The sequence below is a fragment of the Anser brachyrhynchus genome, assembly GCF_964034855.1.
Source record: "Anser brachyrhynchus genome assembly, chromosome: 14".
Classification (NCBI taxonomy): Eukaryota; Metazoa; Chordata; class Aves; order Anseriformes; family Anatidae; genus Anser; species Anser brachyrhynchus.
The window spans coordinates 5,157,786-5,175,280 of record NC_137709.1 but is presented as its reverse complement, the minus strand read 5'-3'; the positions used below and the strand labels follow the sequence as shown (position 1 = coordinate 5,175,280).

Here is a 17,495-nt window from a genome sequence, read left to right as displayed (position 1 = left end):
GGATCTAAAATGTCTTTTTTTTCCTGCTATGATTTTTTCTCATTTAACGGTCAACTAAACTATAGCGATCAGGGAATTAGCAGTTGAGGACTGTTCAGCACTTCATGATGCTTAATGCAACTAGCAAAGTTAATAAAATGTTGGACAGGTGCCTTATACCAGGGGAAAAAAGGCATTGCTCTTATTTGTTCAGGATCAAACAGTTACGTTATCTTGTTTTCTTTAAGAAAGCATTTATTCTTGAAACGGAATGAAATAAAGACCAAAATCAGTGACTGACCTGTTATTGGCTGAATTCTACAGTAAGCTTCCCTGTTTTTTTAATTCTAGAAGACCTTCAGAAAACAACATGGAAATTGCAGAGGGGCACAGATGCAAAAGGTACAGTGAAACAGGCAAAGCCTGAAGATGATTACCCTGGAATATCTAAGGAACAAATTGAAGCCAGCTCTGAACCACCTACTTATAGTAATGGCTGGAGGATGGGAGATGTAACAGAGTGGAACAAATTCACTATTCCTTCTCTTTTTGACAAAGCTTAGAAGTCATACGCTCAACAGCTTAGCACCACGTGGTAGAAAATGAGTCAATGAGAGACAGGTGAAAACTACTGATCTGCAGAACCGTGAGGAAGAGAAGACCTTCCTACTCCTGCTGAAAGGTCCAAGAGGCATAAGAAAAACAAGGATGTTGTCAATAAGGTAAGCTTGCTCGTCTACTTGTATGCTCACTCAAGAGTTCACAAACTGGAAGAATTCCCAGTTTAGGGTGAATGTTTTCCAGTGTCTGTCCTGTAAGAAGGACTAAACTATGTCATCCATGTAATAACTTTGAAGCTATTTATGTGTTGGTTTTAGATGGAGATTAGGAAGCCTGACTGAGAGCTTGTAGTTATAATGGGTCTTTAAAATCAAAAAGTTAATGTTTAAAGAAAAGAACTTAAGTGAAAGATTGTGGAGTCAGTCTGCTAGGCTGCCTGCCCTTCTGGTTCAAGCCATATTTGTTCCAGTTTGTGTTGATTTTGTGTTTCCCTCACCTCTTCTGTATTTATGTCCTTCTAAGGAAAATATTCTACCATGGCTGAGCTTCTTCATCCCTCCCTGCCTCCCTAGCTATCTGCTGCAGTCACATCTGTGCTCAGGGAACACGCATATCTGTCTCTGACGTTGCTCCTTCCCTGTGGCTCCACTCTCCGGGGATCCTCAACAGAAAGCAGGAATATGAAAAATAGTTGCTGAAAGACAAAACATCACTTATATCTCTGTGATCATGTAGGCTTCTCTGACTTCTGAGCAGCCGTGGAAGTATTAGAGGGTGAGCAAAAACCTAAACGTGCCCAGTCAAGGGCAAAACAAGGGCAAACCGTTCCATGCATGCCTTGTGCAACACCCCCCATCTGTAGAGCAGAGTTGCAAAAACAAGGGCCATTTTGCTGTTCCTGCTGAAGAAAAGGCAGCGATCCTTGTGCAGAGGGCTGGTGCCTGTGTGGGCAATTCAGACTTGTCTCTAGCTGTCTTTAAGCTGGGCCTGCAGAGCTGCTCCCCTGGAGCTGAGTTTGCCCATCTGGATGGCAATTTGTTCCAGAGGGAAAACCCGTGTGTGGGCAGGCATGGGCTTGAGGTCAGAATTAATGGCACAAAACTGATGCAGCCCTAGTCTCTGGGCAGAGCTACCCCTTCTACCCTGTGCATTGGTGCAAAATCCTTCTTAATCTGCAGGTGTCACATTGGTGGTGCTGGTAAACATAAAGTGGGAGAGTGACAGCATTGTGGGCTTGGGCTGTGAAGGAGGTCTTTGCTCAGATGGACTGCAGTCACTTGCCTTCACTTAAACAAACCAAACCAGGCTGATGGAAGGTGATGGCCGAGGTGCTAGACTGTGCAAGCAGAGCGGGCAGGACGTGGGCTCTTGGATGTGGGGTGCCCACTTCCAGCCTGCGTCGTGTTACCACACAGGAATGCCCAGCCCCTTAGACACCGCCTGGGCTGGCACACGGAGAGAGGTACAGATGTGGCTCCCCTCTGCCATCCTGGGCTAGGAGAATTCCCTAATCCTGCTTATCCGAGGTATTTACGCTCCTCATAGTGCCCGAGTGTCAGCAGGCATGGTACGGCCATGTTTCAGCTTTGAGTCATTGCAGAAAAGCAGTCTGGTCTGGGGCCTGTAGCGACTAGAAATCGTAACCTTGAGTTGGCTGCTTGTCATCTGCGCGATGATTTTGTGGGCTTGAACCATTCTCCCCACATCCAAGCATGAAACGCCTGCGCATCTGGCTTGTGTTAGCGTGTCCTCATTGGCAATTGCTCTAAAGGCAAACGAAGCTGGGAAGAAGTGGAGCAGCTTACCTGGCCCACGGAGGGCACAGGTAGAGCAAGAGGTGAACGCTGCTCCTGTCATCCAGCAAGGACGTCCTCTGTGGCCGTCCTAACGTGGGGCTGTGCTCCAAAAGCCTTCCCCAGCACTTGCTGTAACCTTTCCTTTGTAAAACCGGGATGTCACATCCTCCCTTTCAACCCGTGGCCTGGTCATTTTGCTTTCTAGGGACGCGTGCGTTAAGAAATAAGCAAATAAACACTTCCCCTTAGCTTCACCGTGAGCCAAGAGCATCCTCGCGCTGACGGGTCTGTCAGCACCGGGGGCTGGGCGCGGGGTTCCTGTCCCGCACCCTGTGGGTGTGAGGGAGGTGCGGGCAGGGTCCGGCCCCAGGCAGTTACGGGGAGGAGGAGGACGACGCGATCCCGTCAGGGAACAGCCCGCCCGTTACGCAGCGGCTCCTGGGGCCGAGCCGAGCCGTGCCCCGGCCGCCTGCACCTGCCGGGCCGAGCCGGGCCGGGCCAGGCCCCCCCGAGCCCCCCCACCTCAGCCGGGCGCATCCCGGGCTCTGCGGGCAGGCGGCGCTCTGCGGCCGGGCTGCGCTGTGGGGCTCCGGGGCGGCGCGGCGAGCTCCGTTCTTCCTCCTCCTCCTCCTTCTCCTGCTTCTCCTCCTCCTCCTCCGCGGCGGCGGGCAGATGCGGCGGATCGCGGGGCGGCTCCGGCCCGCAGCGGGCTCCCGTCCCCCCGCCGCCCCCATGGACGGCAGCGGGGGCAGCAGCCGCGCGTAGCTGGGTGAGTGCCCCCGGCCCGTCCCGGGGTCCCTCCGGCGGGGAGCCGCGTCCCTCCCCGCACTCCTCCTCCTCTTCCTCCTCCTTTCCCCCTCCAGGTAAAACCCCGCCCGGCTCTGCCCCTTGCTCCCCCCCTCCTCCCCGGTCGCTGCGGGGCTGGGGCTCGGGGGGCGACCCCCGGCCCTTCTGCCCCCCGCCCGGGGCCGGCTGGGCTCCCAGCTCTCTGTTTCGGGCTCGGACTTTGCCGGTGTCAGTCTCAGAGTTATTTTCTTTCGGCTGAATTTAATTTAAACGGACTCTCCTGTTGCAAGAGAAGCTCGGGGAAAAATGTCAGTTTGTGGATTGTTTTCTTTCCCTCGGATCTAAAGACATGTCTCTGTATAGCTGCTAATGATTTCTTCTCGTGAAATAATTTTGCGGTGTTTTATTTGCTCCTGGAATTTAACAGCCCTCCGAGACAGGCAGGTTTGGTGGAGGCTGAAATAATCAGCTCCGAGGCACAGGCAGTGCCCTTGGCCGTAACAGGTGCAGTGTGCATATTCTTATGAACAATGAAATGGTTTCAGCATTCAGGTTTATTTGTATGCTCTGCATTTCTGGGGCTCTGAAGAAATTGTCATGCTACGTTATGTCAAAGATGCGCTTACAGCATGAGCGTGTCCGTAGCACCTAATTAACGAGGCATGGGAGCAGCTGCACAGCCCCTGTCCGTGCCGGCCGTAATACCCGGGGTATCCCTGGGTGACACCAAAGAGCTCGGGGGGGTTTGGGTGGCCTCTGTGAGGACCCACGGCGGCCCCTCAGCGATGCTCTGGCACAGCATGAAACACTGGTGAGAGGGAAAAGGGAAGCGCGGAGGAGGAGCTGCTTGTGTCTGGCTTGCATTCCTTGGACTTGATGGTCCTCGTGGTCCTGTGCTGCAGTTTCACTTATGTTCCACGGATGAAATTTCCTGGGCAGGTATTTCATGGTCCAAAAGATTGTTTTTGTTTTAGCAGCTTCACAGGCTCTTTGTTTGAGACAACAATCCAGAGTGACAACGTGTCGGTAATTACTTAATGGGAGTCGTTCTGGACTTAGGTCAGAGGGAAATGAGACTGGAAGTTAATTGCTGCTCCTAAGCCCATGCGGCACGGAAGGTCAGTTCCAGCAAGCCTTCCCCGCGTCGGGCTCCTGCTGCGGGATCACCGCAGCCACTGGCACCTCCTGCCCGGTGGTGGCTCTGCCTGAACGATGCGATGCGCCTTGCCTCTGCTTTCGGGGATTCTTCACGTCCTGCTTACTTTGGTAGGGGTGAGAGGGGGAGGACTGGGTAAAGGGTGAGGATGGGGAATGTGTTCATTTGTTACTCTCAAGCTCTTTCTAGATTGCAAGAAATGGTAGAGCAAAGGGTGAATCCAGGTTCTAGCCAGGGAGAAGTGCCTGGCTGTGAAGGTCTGTTAGAGTTGACCTCCTGGGCGATTCTAGTGGAGGCACAGAACAAAGCAGAGGCACTCTGATATCACAGTGGTCTTAGCTCATTGTCAGAGATGCTCTGAGAGAGCACAGGCTTGTGGTTATGCCTTGCAACTCACCCCATCGTGAGAGAGAGTGCTTCTTCGGGAACATGCTGAGGAGGTCCCAGTGGTGTTCTCTGGGATGTTTGGCCCTCTCCAGAGGGTTTTCCCAGTGGCAGGGTCTGCCAGCTCGTGCAGATGAGGTGCCATGACTGTCTTTGGTGGTGTTCTGTAGAACCTGCAAACCTTAGGACAGCAGAGGGTCTTGCAAAGGAGGAGAAACAAACCCGGTATTTCTGCTCCTGGGGTAACTTCCCTTGGACTTCCTGCAGCCTCATGGAGCGGTGTAATTCTGTCCCCTGTGGTTTTTGGTTTACGGCAGGTGGAGGTAGGAACACGCTGTCTCCTCTGAAGCACAGTGTTTTGTACAGTTCTAGCTCAGCCAACCAAGGAAGATAATTACCTAGTTAACCCTTTGTAAGATGTGACTAATAAGGCTCCCCCTGATTTATGAAGTTAAAGCGGTGTGTACTGTTAGAATACAGCACACTTCACAAAAATTCATTAGTTGAGGTGAAAAAATTTGTTATAGCATCGAGTCAACTTCATGTAATGATGTTCAGTTGGAAGGATTTAAAGTGTTATTTAATCAAGTTTGGGGACAATAATCTTAAAGGATTCTTTAAAAAAAAAGGCCTTTGAAATAATTAGGAACCTTATTTAGCATCTTGGGTGATTTAGACTGAGAGAGTGATTTGTCCTTTTCACGTCGCTGGTGAAGCGTGATGTTGCTGTGAGTAAGCTGGGTAATGTTTGCAGATCTGTTAGAGCAATCAGGCTCTGGATAGTGGTCCTTTAATTGCCTGAGGCTTTTCTTGCTATATATGCTTGTTGAGCAGAGTTTTGAAAATCATCTCTGGAAGCCAGCTATTTGTTTGTGCTCCTGACACCGATCGGGCCAGGGCGATGTCCGTGCTGTAGTTGTGGACGTGGCCTGAGGTGCTTCTTGCTCTCTGGTGGCGCATGCGTGCGACCAGGTGGAGCTCAGCTCACCTGACGCCGTGGGTACCTTCTCTTGCTGTCCCGAGTTCACCTGTGCAAAAACAGTGCTGTGTCCTTGCTGAGTGACTTGAGGCACCTGTATAGGAGCCAAGGTGGGGCTGATGCAAGTGGACGGACTTCTGGACACCCCAGTCAGCAGGTGTGGGACACCTGTAGCCCCAAGGAATTAGGCCAGGAGTTAGGCAGGAGGTAAAAATGAGTTAAAAGTTTTGGATACACTGATCTCTCTCATCTTAGCTGTGCTTAAAGTGAATAAGGCTTTCAAGGGGAAAGTAGGGGGTGTCCTAAAGCCTTTTGCATAGTGTTTAAATTCTCTCTAATGCAGAGTGTTAAGGAGACGATGCTCAAGGTGCTGCCAATGTCTGCTGCAAGGCTCGAGGTGCTTGTGAGGTCCTGGTGGCAGTGCCCGTCCAGTAAATAAAGGATTCCGTAGTAGGAAATTGGAAGTAGTGGGAAATTTAGGAGGAAGGAAGTAGTAGTAATCAGTAGTAGGAAATTTATAATCGTAAGTTTAAATCTGTGTGATGAATTCTGTAGTAAACTTCATTTGTTGGTTGTTTTCTTTTTTTCCTCCTTTCCTTGCTCAAGGACCCTTTTTGCCTGTGGATTGGTAGTTCAAATGCTCCGATGTGCTTCTTTCTAATAACATCACATTGGTTATTTAAGGAACGGTTTGTCTCAGCAAACTCACTTCAGGTGCTTATCCCACCTCTGGGTTTCTTCAGGGCTGCGGAAGCTGAGCAGGTGTGTAGCTGAGGCCCTTTCTCTGGTGGTCAAATGTTTACTCATGTCCTAAATATAACTTCTGGGAATTTGTGTTTGTTTTGGAGCTGGGGAACGCTTTTCTCTTTTACCCTCTTTATAAATTCAGAGAATTTAAGCGTATGATTAACATTAAACATGTGAATATTCTCCCTGGGCTCATTTTTTGGATCAAAGGCAGGCTGCTCAGTATGTTGAGAAGATGGAGCCCACAACCACTAAATACAGGGAATGGATCTGCTGCTATACTTGTCTAAAAGCATAGATGATGTGAGTACTTCAGATTTATGTCTGCCCGCCCAAAATCCCTCTGCTAACTGCTGTCTTGATGTTCGTTATCTACAAAGTGCTTGCAGGCGTTAACGAACCTTCCTGCTTCTGCTGGGACACTTCATTATCCCCACTTCTCAGGTGGAGATGCTGGGAGTTTGGGGATCTGCTGAGACCGCTGGGTGTTGGGGACAAAGCTGGCATTGAACTTGCAGCTTTTAATACCCAGCCCTGTAAGACGGGGGCAGCAGCACAGCTCTCTGGCAGTGCTTGCTTAAACATTGCCAGCTTTCATATTGTAAGAATGCTCCCCAAATTTCCATCCCACAGGCCTCTGAAGTTAACACAAAGACTTCTCATATCATCTACTGGATCAGACTCCAATCCAAAATACAGCCTGTCTGCAGGAGTGAGCAATGGCCTGTCAAGGGAAAGAATGTCAAATACTTTTTTTTTTATCTGTTCTGGCTCTCCGTCTTGCTGGATGTTGTAAGGAGAGCTGCAGTCTCAAGGCTCCTGTAACCTGAACGGTCACGGCTTAGACCAGGGGGGATTTTTCCATCATCTCTCCTGGAAGCGCAATGATTCTTGATTTCTTGCTGATTTAAAAATACTCAGAATGCCTCTACAGAGCAGAGAGCCTGAGTCTATGCATATAAATAGAGACACGCTAGGTGTGTATGCCTGTGAGCTGGCAAATGAATCAGATTCCCAATCTGAAGTTTGCCTAGTATCACTTCTGGCTCTTTATTTTTCTCTGCGGTTTTGTTTTGCTTTATTTCCCTAAGTTCAAAGAATTTCTCAAAGGCGAACGGGCGAATGTCAAACGCGGAGGAATGTGCTTTGTGCTGATGTTGCTCGGCGCTGCTTGTACGTCGCGGTGTGAAGGTGAGAGGCTGGGCGCCTGCCTCCGCTGCTGCTCTGCCCTTTGTCAATAAATCCCTCCTGGCATGGGGGATGCCGGGATCCTGGGAAGCTGCCGTGGCTGGGCAGGCCCCCGTGGGATTCGATAACCGTGACAAAGGCAAACCCCTTTGTGTTCTGAAGTTTTCCTTTGGGAAATGCGATTCATGAAAATACAACGTTTTGAAACTGAATTGCCTAGGAAGTAGCATGTGGGGCAAGTGACAAATCTGAAGCAATTCCTAAATTTCCTGCGGGACAGACGTGTTGTGTACCTGCGCATCCGAACGCGCAGGAGGGAGACCCGAGCCCTAATTGGGAATTTACTGCTCCATGCGTTGCGAGTGAGCCACAGCCATCCTGAGCGCTCACATGTGTATAATGGCATCTTTCCTTCTTACCTTTTATCCTTCACGGGAAATCTGTGTTCTTCTGAACTAATGCTCCTTTCCTAAATGACCCAATCAGCCTTCATCGCTGCTGGTTAGATCAGAAACTTCATTACCTAATAGCAGAGCTGTTCTTCCTTTTTGTCCCTGCTACAGCTAAGCTCATGGCATTTATGGACAGACTTGTTAGTCATTAATATTCTTTGTACTCTTCATCTTTGGCTTCAGAAAAGAAGGCCTTTCATCTTTTGCCTTGCTTTGTTTTTCAGAAGAAGCCAATTTTGACTGGAGGAAAAAAGAAACCAAAAAACATTTCTCTGTAGCTTTCTTATAAGCTTCCAAGCAGTCTCCCCTGCTGACTTTGTACTTTCACAGTAGACAAACATTGACTTTGTTTCCTCAGCTTGACACAAAATATAGCTGACTTTTTTTTCCTGGTTTAATTTTTTGGTTATATATCAGTAGCTTGACAGTACAGGATTTATTAGCAGCTCTGGTGTATTTCACCAAAATTCTCATTTGTACCGCAATTTTTCCATCAGGCATATTGTACATGAAGTCCAGTTGTAAAGAGAACATAAGTGTGTGTCTGAACTTGGAAATGTTGTGAAGTGTTGCCTGGTTTGGAGCCTGGATGATTGTTGGGATGGCGATGTGTGTTCTTGTTGGTTTCATTAAGAGATCAAAATGCTGATACCTAGGAATGTGTTTTAGCTCTGCATACCTGGGGTGAACTGTGTGTGGACAAGTGCAATAATAAAGCGTATCCCCTAGTTGGGAAAGGCTTTCTTTTCATCACTAAATGCTCTCCTGTTGTAAGTGGTCAAATCTGGAGTCTTGCTAATCAGTAGCGCCAGCCAAAAGGAAGGTGCAGAGGCACAGCGCTTAGCTTCGGATCAGCATGAAATCTCACAGCTCAGTTCTGGCAAGGAGGACCAAAACCAAAAACAACTTCTCGCCCGGGCTGTGTGTTTTGGCTTTGGCGTAAAAATCACTTGAGGTTTGTTAAATGCTTTTTTGACTGTACCAGTGGTTCATATCCATTCTGCTCAGGTTCCCTCGCTACTAGCTCTGATGCAGCACATATGAGCGCGATCATTAAGTGTGATTATCACATTTCTGACCTATTTAAAAGTCTCTGGCTGTGAAATTCCAAAGATTCTAATTTAAGCTATAAAAAAAGATTATTAATGTGCTGTCGTTTACACATTTTGCGGCTCATTTCCTGAGCAATTTTGAACACGTACGTATAGTCTGTTCGAAGGCGTGTGTAAACATCGTATAGCGTGCAGGGTCTGGTCACCCAGCTTGGGGCTCGTGTTCCAGGGAATTTACTGTCCACAAATCAGAGCAGATAGAAGAAAAAGCCACGAGTGCAAGAAGCTGCAACTTTCTCCATGGGTGCAGACAAAAGGCCTGATGCTTTCGGTGGGCTGGAGCTCAGGAGGGGAATGAGGATTATGCAGGGATGTAGAAATCGGGCTCAAGAGCAGGTTTCAGGCAGACATCACTGTGCAACCCCTTGCTCTGCCACATGGACTGGAGAAGGTGCCCTCTGAAAGCATCGGGGCTCTGTGGCAGTCCCTGGACTGCTGCCAGGACACTTCTGCTGTACCGAGGCTGGATGCTGTGAGTACCCAGTGGGTCTGGGAAAAACAAAGATGACTGTTGAGGTCTTCTGATCTCTTCTGTCACTTCATTCAAGTCTGTTGTCTTATTCAGGGGACTGAAGCTCTGCAGAGCTTCTTTATCTGCATGTGGAGAAAGGAGTCTGAGGTTACAATTACATGGGTCACTGATGATGTGGCTGTTAGGGTGACACAGTATGAAATAATTCACCAAGGCTGCAGGCAGAGCTGCAAACAATGGACCCAGTAGAACCCCTTGGGTTTGGGGTATGAAGCCTTAAAATGTGTAGGCTGTCCACTAATTGATTGTGTTTTTAACTTGGGTGGCTTCTTCCTGTTTCCCATCCTGCTGTCTAACAGCTGGAGCTGCTGCAAGTCCAGCGGTTTTGAGTTGGAGATGTTTGGGGGTCTCTGACACAGTGCCCCCACTGTCACCAGCATCACTGACACTGTGGGATCCTGTGCCTTTTTTCCGAGGGTAAGCTCCAATACCTATTAGCAGAAAAAGACCAAAGTGAAAGACGGATGAAGTAGTTAATTTTGCTTATTGACTTACTCTTTTGGGTCATGGCATATGGCCACAAAGACCTGATTTGGCAGAATCAAGTAATTTTGTGCTGGCGTGTTTTGTTTTTATTGCTTTGGTTGGAGGCTTGGTTGTTGTTGGTGGTGGTGTTTGTTTGTTTGTTTGTTTTTTTAAGTCCTGTTAATTATGGCTACTGCACCTACCATGTCCAGTGTAACGAAGTCAGGAAGCAAGCGAAGTTTGGAAGATCACAGTTTAGAACGCTCTTAATTTTGCCCTCTTCATAATATATTTTCATGACAAATTGGTAAGTATGCTAAGCCTGTAACCTTGAAGATACTTTAAAATAAGCTGAATAATTTGGGACGTGTGGCCTGTTCTTCAGAAGTCAGGGACAGTATCTGAGCGTGGGCATTTGCAAATTAAGGACAGGGCTGCTCGCTGTTTAGGGATGAGATTTTTTTTCTTCCTGCCCGTTAGAGTAGTTGGCTCTTTGGTCCTACGTGAGCTGTCGGATAGGGATGTCTGGCTCTGTGAGATGAGCAGTGACTTTATGCGAATTTGGGATGCGTGCTGGAAGTAGGGTCTGGAGTAGAGCAAGGTGAGGCGTGACCCTTCTGTTCAGGCCATAAGGGAGGACTTGGGCATAGCTTGCTGTGCCAACACCTGGAGGAGAGGTTTCTGGTCCTTTCAGTTCACATGGAAATTGCCAGCGTGAGCCTCGCGCTAATTGTGCACGTCAGGGATGGGATTTGCGCTTTTGTTCACAGCATGTGCCTCTGTTAAACAGCATTTCAGGTGTTGTGTATTGTTTTAAACCATCCACAATAAAAACTTGGTAAAGGCAGAGTCGCTGTAGGTTGGTACTCAGACGCTAGAGGTGACTTGGATCCTTTGGATCCTTCTGTTTGGCTCAGATGAGAAGGTGGTCAGGAGGCCAGCTAAGCCCTGGTAGAAGACACCATCACATGGTGTGCGGGGTTGTAAGAGTGTCAGCTTGTCGTTTGCAGTCTTATTTCTTAATGTGGTGTAGTAAATGATAAATGTACACAAACACCTACGGAGCATTTCATTCATAAGCTGCCAGGCTGCGGTGCGCGTGTTGAAATGCTGTTTTGGGGGTTATTTGTGTTTTCTAGGATAACTTCATTAACTGGTACTAGATGTTTCTCAAATCCACGCAGAGCACATGAGAAGCATGCATCTCTTAGCAATCCTGCTCATAAAAAGCACTTGGGCTTTTCTTCATTCCATAAAAGACCTTTTGTGCAACAAAGCCTTTTGTTCTTTATGGCATAGCTATTAGCTGTTACTAGGTCATGTCAGGAAGGTCATTATTTACAAATTGGTGTGCTGTGGGACTTGGCAACGTATGCTACAGCATCCTATAGGCTAACAGAAGTATTTGAGGAAAATGTGCGAGCGGGCTGTATAAACAGGGATGGCTACAATAAAGTCCCTCTCTTGGAATTACTCTTGTGCCTTTCTCTTCTGGGGTACAGCAACGTTAACAGCTGTGCAGTTTGTGTATTAAAGCCAGTATCTTCCAAAGTGGAACCGCAAATGACAGCAGTATTATGATTAAAGGGCAGTCAGTACTGATGGTTAGCCCGACATAAAATACAAATCTGGCTGCGGTTAGGAGAATGTGCCCATCTAATAAGCAGCTTAGCTTCGTGTATTACTGTGAAATAGAAAGAAGCATGAAATATGTGATGTGAATAGTAGGCTGGATTTCCTTGTCACTTCATATTTATGTTCCTGGAGCTGCCCTGGCTTCACCAGGGTTGCTTCTGAATAATCACCAGGGTTGCTTCTGAATAATGCCCAACTGAATGAGAGGTGGATTTCTACTTCTCAACACTGTAATTTTTTTAATTTGAATACATCAGTGTAGTTGAAATTCTGTTGTAGCCCTAGATTTGGAGTTTTCGTATCAGATAAAATGCACTCAGTAAAAAGTATTTGGTCCAAAAAATTATATAATTTTTTTCTGATCCTGATTTTTTTTTTTTCCCCCCTGGTCAGGAAAAAAAATCCTAATATTTTTCCCAAGTGCTACAACTTCATATACGTCTCCATTAAAGAAAATAGGACTCAGCCCTTTCTGGTTAATGGGAGTTGGATTGGACCATTAAAGTCCAATTTCGGCAGGGATATTAGCAGATACTAAGGCTTGATCCACAGCATTTTGCTGTCAATAAATGAGCAATCGCTATCTACACAGCAGCGGGTCTAGTAGGGAGCTGAGTTTCTAAGAGATTGGAAGTACTTGTCTCGAGTATTGCTTCTTTAAGTTTTTTGAAAATCAGTTAAAGTGAGATAAATCCAGTGACTTGTTCATGTCCACTGGAGTTGGTAAAGTTTTTTTTCCCACTGAGAACAGATCGTGGTCTTCTGTGCCTGGCTGGGTGAAGTCAGGAGCGTTTCCACAGGGACTGTAAATAGCCCGGTGAATGTTTGTATTCTGAAGGAGGTGTTCAAACAGCCACTCAAACCCTACTTCCAAACTACTTTAAATCACTTCCTAATGGCTTCTGTTACAGATAGACAGGCTTTACTTCTTGTAGTTAGGCGCCTGAATTTATTTCAAGGTGGTCATGTCTCTCTCTCCTACCCTCCTGGCATAATTCTTCTCCTTGACGAGCCACGTCCGGATATCTCAGTGGTTCCTTGCAAAAAGAACAGCCCGGTGCGCGAGGCTGTGCGTGTGGCCGTTCGGGTGAGCAGCACAAGAAATCGGAGGCTCTGTCTTGAACACCTTCTGTTTTGATGCTTTGACAAGGCCCATTTAAAACTCTTCCGGCAAGTGATGTTTGCGAGCACGTGCGGGGAGGAATGTGGAGTGTTTGAAAGGGTCGGGGCTGGGAAGACGGGTGACAACTGCCGTGTGTAAGATGATCGGTGTTCTGAGGAACAAATGGGGCATTGAGATGACAAATGGGGCAGCGGAGCTGCAGCTGGGCTGTGAGGGCTGTGGCGGTGCTGCTGAGCGGCCGGACGGCAGCTTCGGCAGCGCTAAGAATAATAAAAATGGATTTGCTCTCAGCACGTGGAAGGACTTCGTCCGTTGATCGATACAAACTATTTCATGTTAGGTTTGAGTTTTCTTATAAATTAATTCTATCATTCCCATTGATTTAATTAATCAGGTTCCAGGGTCTTGATTTGCACAATTTTCTAGCGCTGATTTTATAACTGGAAGTTTTTTTGGCAAATAAATGGCCTCTGTTCTTACGTGCTGGGTGGGGTGTCTGGTGATAATTAGTACATTTATCAAGGCGTCCTTCCCTGCTAGAGACAGGCTGTTAGCCACTTCTGGTAGATGGAAACAGAGGGACAGGGAGATTGTGGGACTCATCTAAAGGCCGCTTTTGGGATGTAGCAGAGGACAGGAGTTAAGAGCTGGCTCCCGAAAACCATCCTGGTCCCCGAGTCTTGGCTTGCTCTTCCTTAGGGCGATCTTGTGCCCCTTCAAGCTTGCTTCCTCTGTAGCTTGAAGACAACTCTTAATCCTCTGTTGGAAAAGATTGAGGAACTCAGCAAGTATGTGAGTGTAAATGGTTCTCCTGTGTCTGAATGAAGAGCACAGTTGGGAGCTGGTGGTGGTTCCCCTCAAGGTGCGGTTTGCGTGCAGCCTGGGGACCCGGGGAGCTTGCACTGATCTCGTTTGGAAAGCGCGTCTGGGCTGAAAGCAGGAGCTGCCAGGGCCTCCTGGAGGGATGGGGAGGGGATCTAAAATCTGTAAGAAAACAGTGAATACTACTGTTACAGATCGAATCTTGCTCTTAAGCTGTCTCCCAAGGGAAAGGTGTTTGGGAGAGCATCACTTGGGTCTTTCAAGTGGCCTTGGCCAATTTCCCCAAGATGATTTATTGCTGAAAAGGGGAACGAGTTTGCCCAGTTTCTTTCCCAATTACTTCAGATAATTCCTGGCTTCTACAGCGCCAGAGCCATGAAAGCTGATGCTGCACCTGTCTGGCTGATTCAGTGGGAAAACGCCCCCTGCCCGAGCTCAGCGCCAAAGCCCCGGTCAGCAGAGCCACGCTGCAGAGCCACTGGGACGGGCTGCAGCGATCATCCAGCAGCACACATGGAACTGCAGGTGGGCTCTTCCCTTTCTGCACCTGCAGAGTGAATGTCACAGGTCCAAGGCACGGGTCAGCCTGAAGTTCCCCATACTCATGACAGCAGGGAGTGCGGCTGAGGTGCTCTTTTACCAGTGGGCCAGCTCTAGAAAAGCCAAGAACCATCAGCTTTTACCTTGGCTTATCTCCCTGCTGTGAAAAAGCACTATTGGATTCACAGAGACTTTACTCAGGTCTTTCTTGTAAGTGCTTAAAATATTGAAAAGTTTGTTCCTAGCAGAGCAGAAGAGGGCTGAATTCAGTACTAGTGGTGGAAGAGATCTTTTTTTGCAGATGTGTGCTAATGTGAAATATCTGTAGAAATGCCAACAGGCTTTTGTCTGAAATGCTAAAAAGTAGAATACCAGAAAACACATAAGAAAAGAAGAAGAAAAATAACTCGGAGAAGGATCACCTTGGCATGGCCTTCAAAGGTTGTCGCTGTCAGCAAGCAAGGTGCAAGTGCAAAGACTTGAGGTTTTGGTATCCGACCTGCTTGGGCTGGGAGTGCTGTAGTGATGTCCTGCCACTGGCTTGGTGGGGAATGGTGCTGGTTTCTTGGCTTCCCACCTCGTCTGCTAATAACCACGGCGCTTTGATTAGGTTTGGTTTCTTTCACTGGAGTCTGAGCATGCGTTGGCCTTCCTCAGTAGTTAAAGGAGGAATTAATGCTGCATTCTACTTAATTGTTCGTCAACAGCTAAAATCATGACAAAACCACTCTACTCCAATTAGTAAAACAGCAATTAAGAAGACTTAATTAGACAGACATCTGAAATCTTACTGCTTCCTTGGCCTGGGAATGCTTTAGCAGATCGCTGTGTGCAGCTGACTCTGCTTAGCCTCAGCCCTGCGCTAATGAGCAGAATCACTCATTTCCTCGTTTAGAAATATTTGACCTTAAGATATGAAAGTATATTGGGGAGGTGATTTCTAAATCATGGAAACCTGTGTTTCAAGACTCACTCAGTCAATATATAGATTTAATTTATATGCATCTCTAGCTCATTCATATTGCTGCTAATTACTGTGTGAAGTAACTAGTTTAGCAAGACCAGCTTAAAAGATGAATGACAGTAAAACCTTTTGAAGATAATTTTTTTATTATGACAAGGCTGGAGAAATTCGTACCCCTCAGTTAATTTGCAAACTCACCTAACCTCCCTTCACTGTTGTGTGGTTTTTTTTTTTTCTAAAAACAAAGATGCTGTCAGCACAAGTCACCATTTCACCAAAAGGGTCGTTTACCTTTCATAAAAAATAATAAAGAGCTGCATAAATATTCTCTGTATGCTGCTGCTGGATTGTATTAGTGAAATATGTCAGTGTTTGTGGCATGTGCAGCCCCGCGTTTTATGACACCACTTGAAAAATGCGAGACATTCGTGTGAGTTATTTGGAACATGGTGACAGGCGTACGACATAGCTGTGTTATAAAGAGCATTTCCAGGCATACGGTGAGGAGAGGAAACACCTTCGTGACCAAGCCTTGCCAGTGCTGGAGGAGCAGGCTTCAGCCTGGGTGGTACTGAAAGGTGTCTGCGGGGCTCTGCGGTTTGCTGGATTTGTTTTCCAGCATGACCTGTGCCTCTGCCGGGACTGCGTGCTTAGCCATCTGCTTGGTCCCTGTTACGGAGATCTTTTTGTATGGCTTCCAGAGGCTTGGAAGCAGGTTTTTTTTGATAGCTTTTGTAGTACTGGGGCTCTACCGTACTTAGCTATTTCCATCCATGGTTTGGGTGAGCTTCTCAGGTTATCTGCATGTTGCCAAGGTGCTGAGCTCAGTAGTAGAAATGTAGACACAAGAATCTAAGAAAGGTTGGCTTTGACCTCTTAAGAAACCTAGGATTTTCACCTGGCGGTGTTTGCTAGAGCAGGGTGAGGTTACCCCAGCCTCCCTTGCCTCTGGAGCTGCCTCCCTGTGCATCTCCCAGCCGATGTAACAATGGGGACGGCAGATAGCAAAGAGCAAGGAAGAAGCAGCTTCTGCCTGCGTCTCTTTATGATTATACCAAGTCCTTATGCCTTCGGTGTGTTATCTCCTTAAAATCTATGTACCTGACAAGTTTGCTTTAGTACAGTTGAATGTATTGCAGTCTTGGGTTGCAATACAAAAGGGCCCACTTACAAGCCTGCTGCAGAGCCGCCTGGGAGGATTGGGAGTAAATGTCCCACGGGGCAATGGCCCATTTCAATCCTCCCCTTTCACGTAGCTCTTTCGCAAAGAGGAGTTGCTGTATGCAAATTTGAGGTGCAACCTTTTGTCTCTCCAGCATTTTCTATTTGAATCGCTCAGGAAGTGGCTGCAGTTTCCTAGCTTTGGACTCTGGCTCTGAACCCCCCCCGGCAGAGGGCTGGGATATTGACGCATCGCGCGGTGTCTCTAGGTACAGCCTTCACCAAACAGCGGGTGATGGCATTGACAAAACCCACCGGCGGATGATTTGTACTGCAGACAGGAGCGCAAAGTGGGGGCTCTTTTGGTTAATGAATATTGAACTTCCCCTGTCTAACAGCAAGTTGTATCCTGCTCTGCAAATGAGCATCTTCGTGAGAGGCTGGGCTGCAGACGGGGGCACTGCTGGTGAATCCATTAATTCCTGTCTGGGTGATGAGTGTTCTCCAAACGGGGCTCTGCTGGTCACCCAACAGTTGGTGCCATGCAGTATGATTATTTCTTTTAGTTTCTCGGTTCTTAATATTCTTCTGAAAGCTAAGGGTCTTTACTCAGTGCTGGATGCTTTTCTGTGGCTGCTCACGTGACATTTTGTACATGACAATATCCCGCTTTGGAAAGAATTGGTGTAATAAATTTGTGCACGCAGAGGTCCTTAAATTCAGCTCTATTTGTGGCACGAGTTCCAAAGGGCACATATGTCTCAGAAACATTGTGACTCTTGCATGAAATGGTAATTTTAATGCATGGAAGATCAGCTTCTGATTTATTTTTATTAGTGCAGATGAAAATTACTATGATGTTTCAAGTAGAGCGTAAAATAAATATCTCTAATCTCATTCCATGAGGAATGTTAACTTCCAATTTTATATTCCTTCTCTTTCCCAAACCACTATAAAATGCTTGGTATGTGACTTGAGTGTCTATTCTGTCGTGTTTATGTAGGAAGGTTTCTGTCCTTCTTTTTTCATTCTCATCTAGGAAAAGTATTTTCCTTTCCGTAGTGGTTTATGCAACATGAAAGATCCAGTTCCTTTGATCAGGGGAAAAATTCT

At 47.2% G+C, this 17,495-nt stretch overlaps 1 protein-coding gene across 3 annotated transcripts in view; it reads left to right on the top strand.

Moving 5' to 3' along the window:
* Positions 1-330: 330 nt before the first annotated feature.
* RASGEF1C (RasGEF domain family member 1C) overlaps positions 331-17,495 on the top strand; it is a 79,512-nt gene continuing 62,347 nt past the window's right edge. The window contains exon 1 of one of the 3 annotated variants that reach the window (XM_080555061.1): positions 331-701. Coding sequence is in view for 1 of the 3 variants with exons in the window: in XM_080555059.1 (XP_080411185.1) it covers positions 4,335-4,388 (54 nt within the window). In the remaining 2 variants the exon portion in view is untranslated. Of the gene's footprint in view, positions 702-2,913; positions 3,106-4,077; positions 4,389-17,495 lie in introns of those variants that run through there. The other 2 variants (XM_080555060.1, XM_080555059.1) reach the window with 2 other exon arrangements.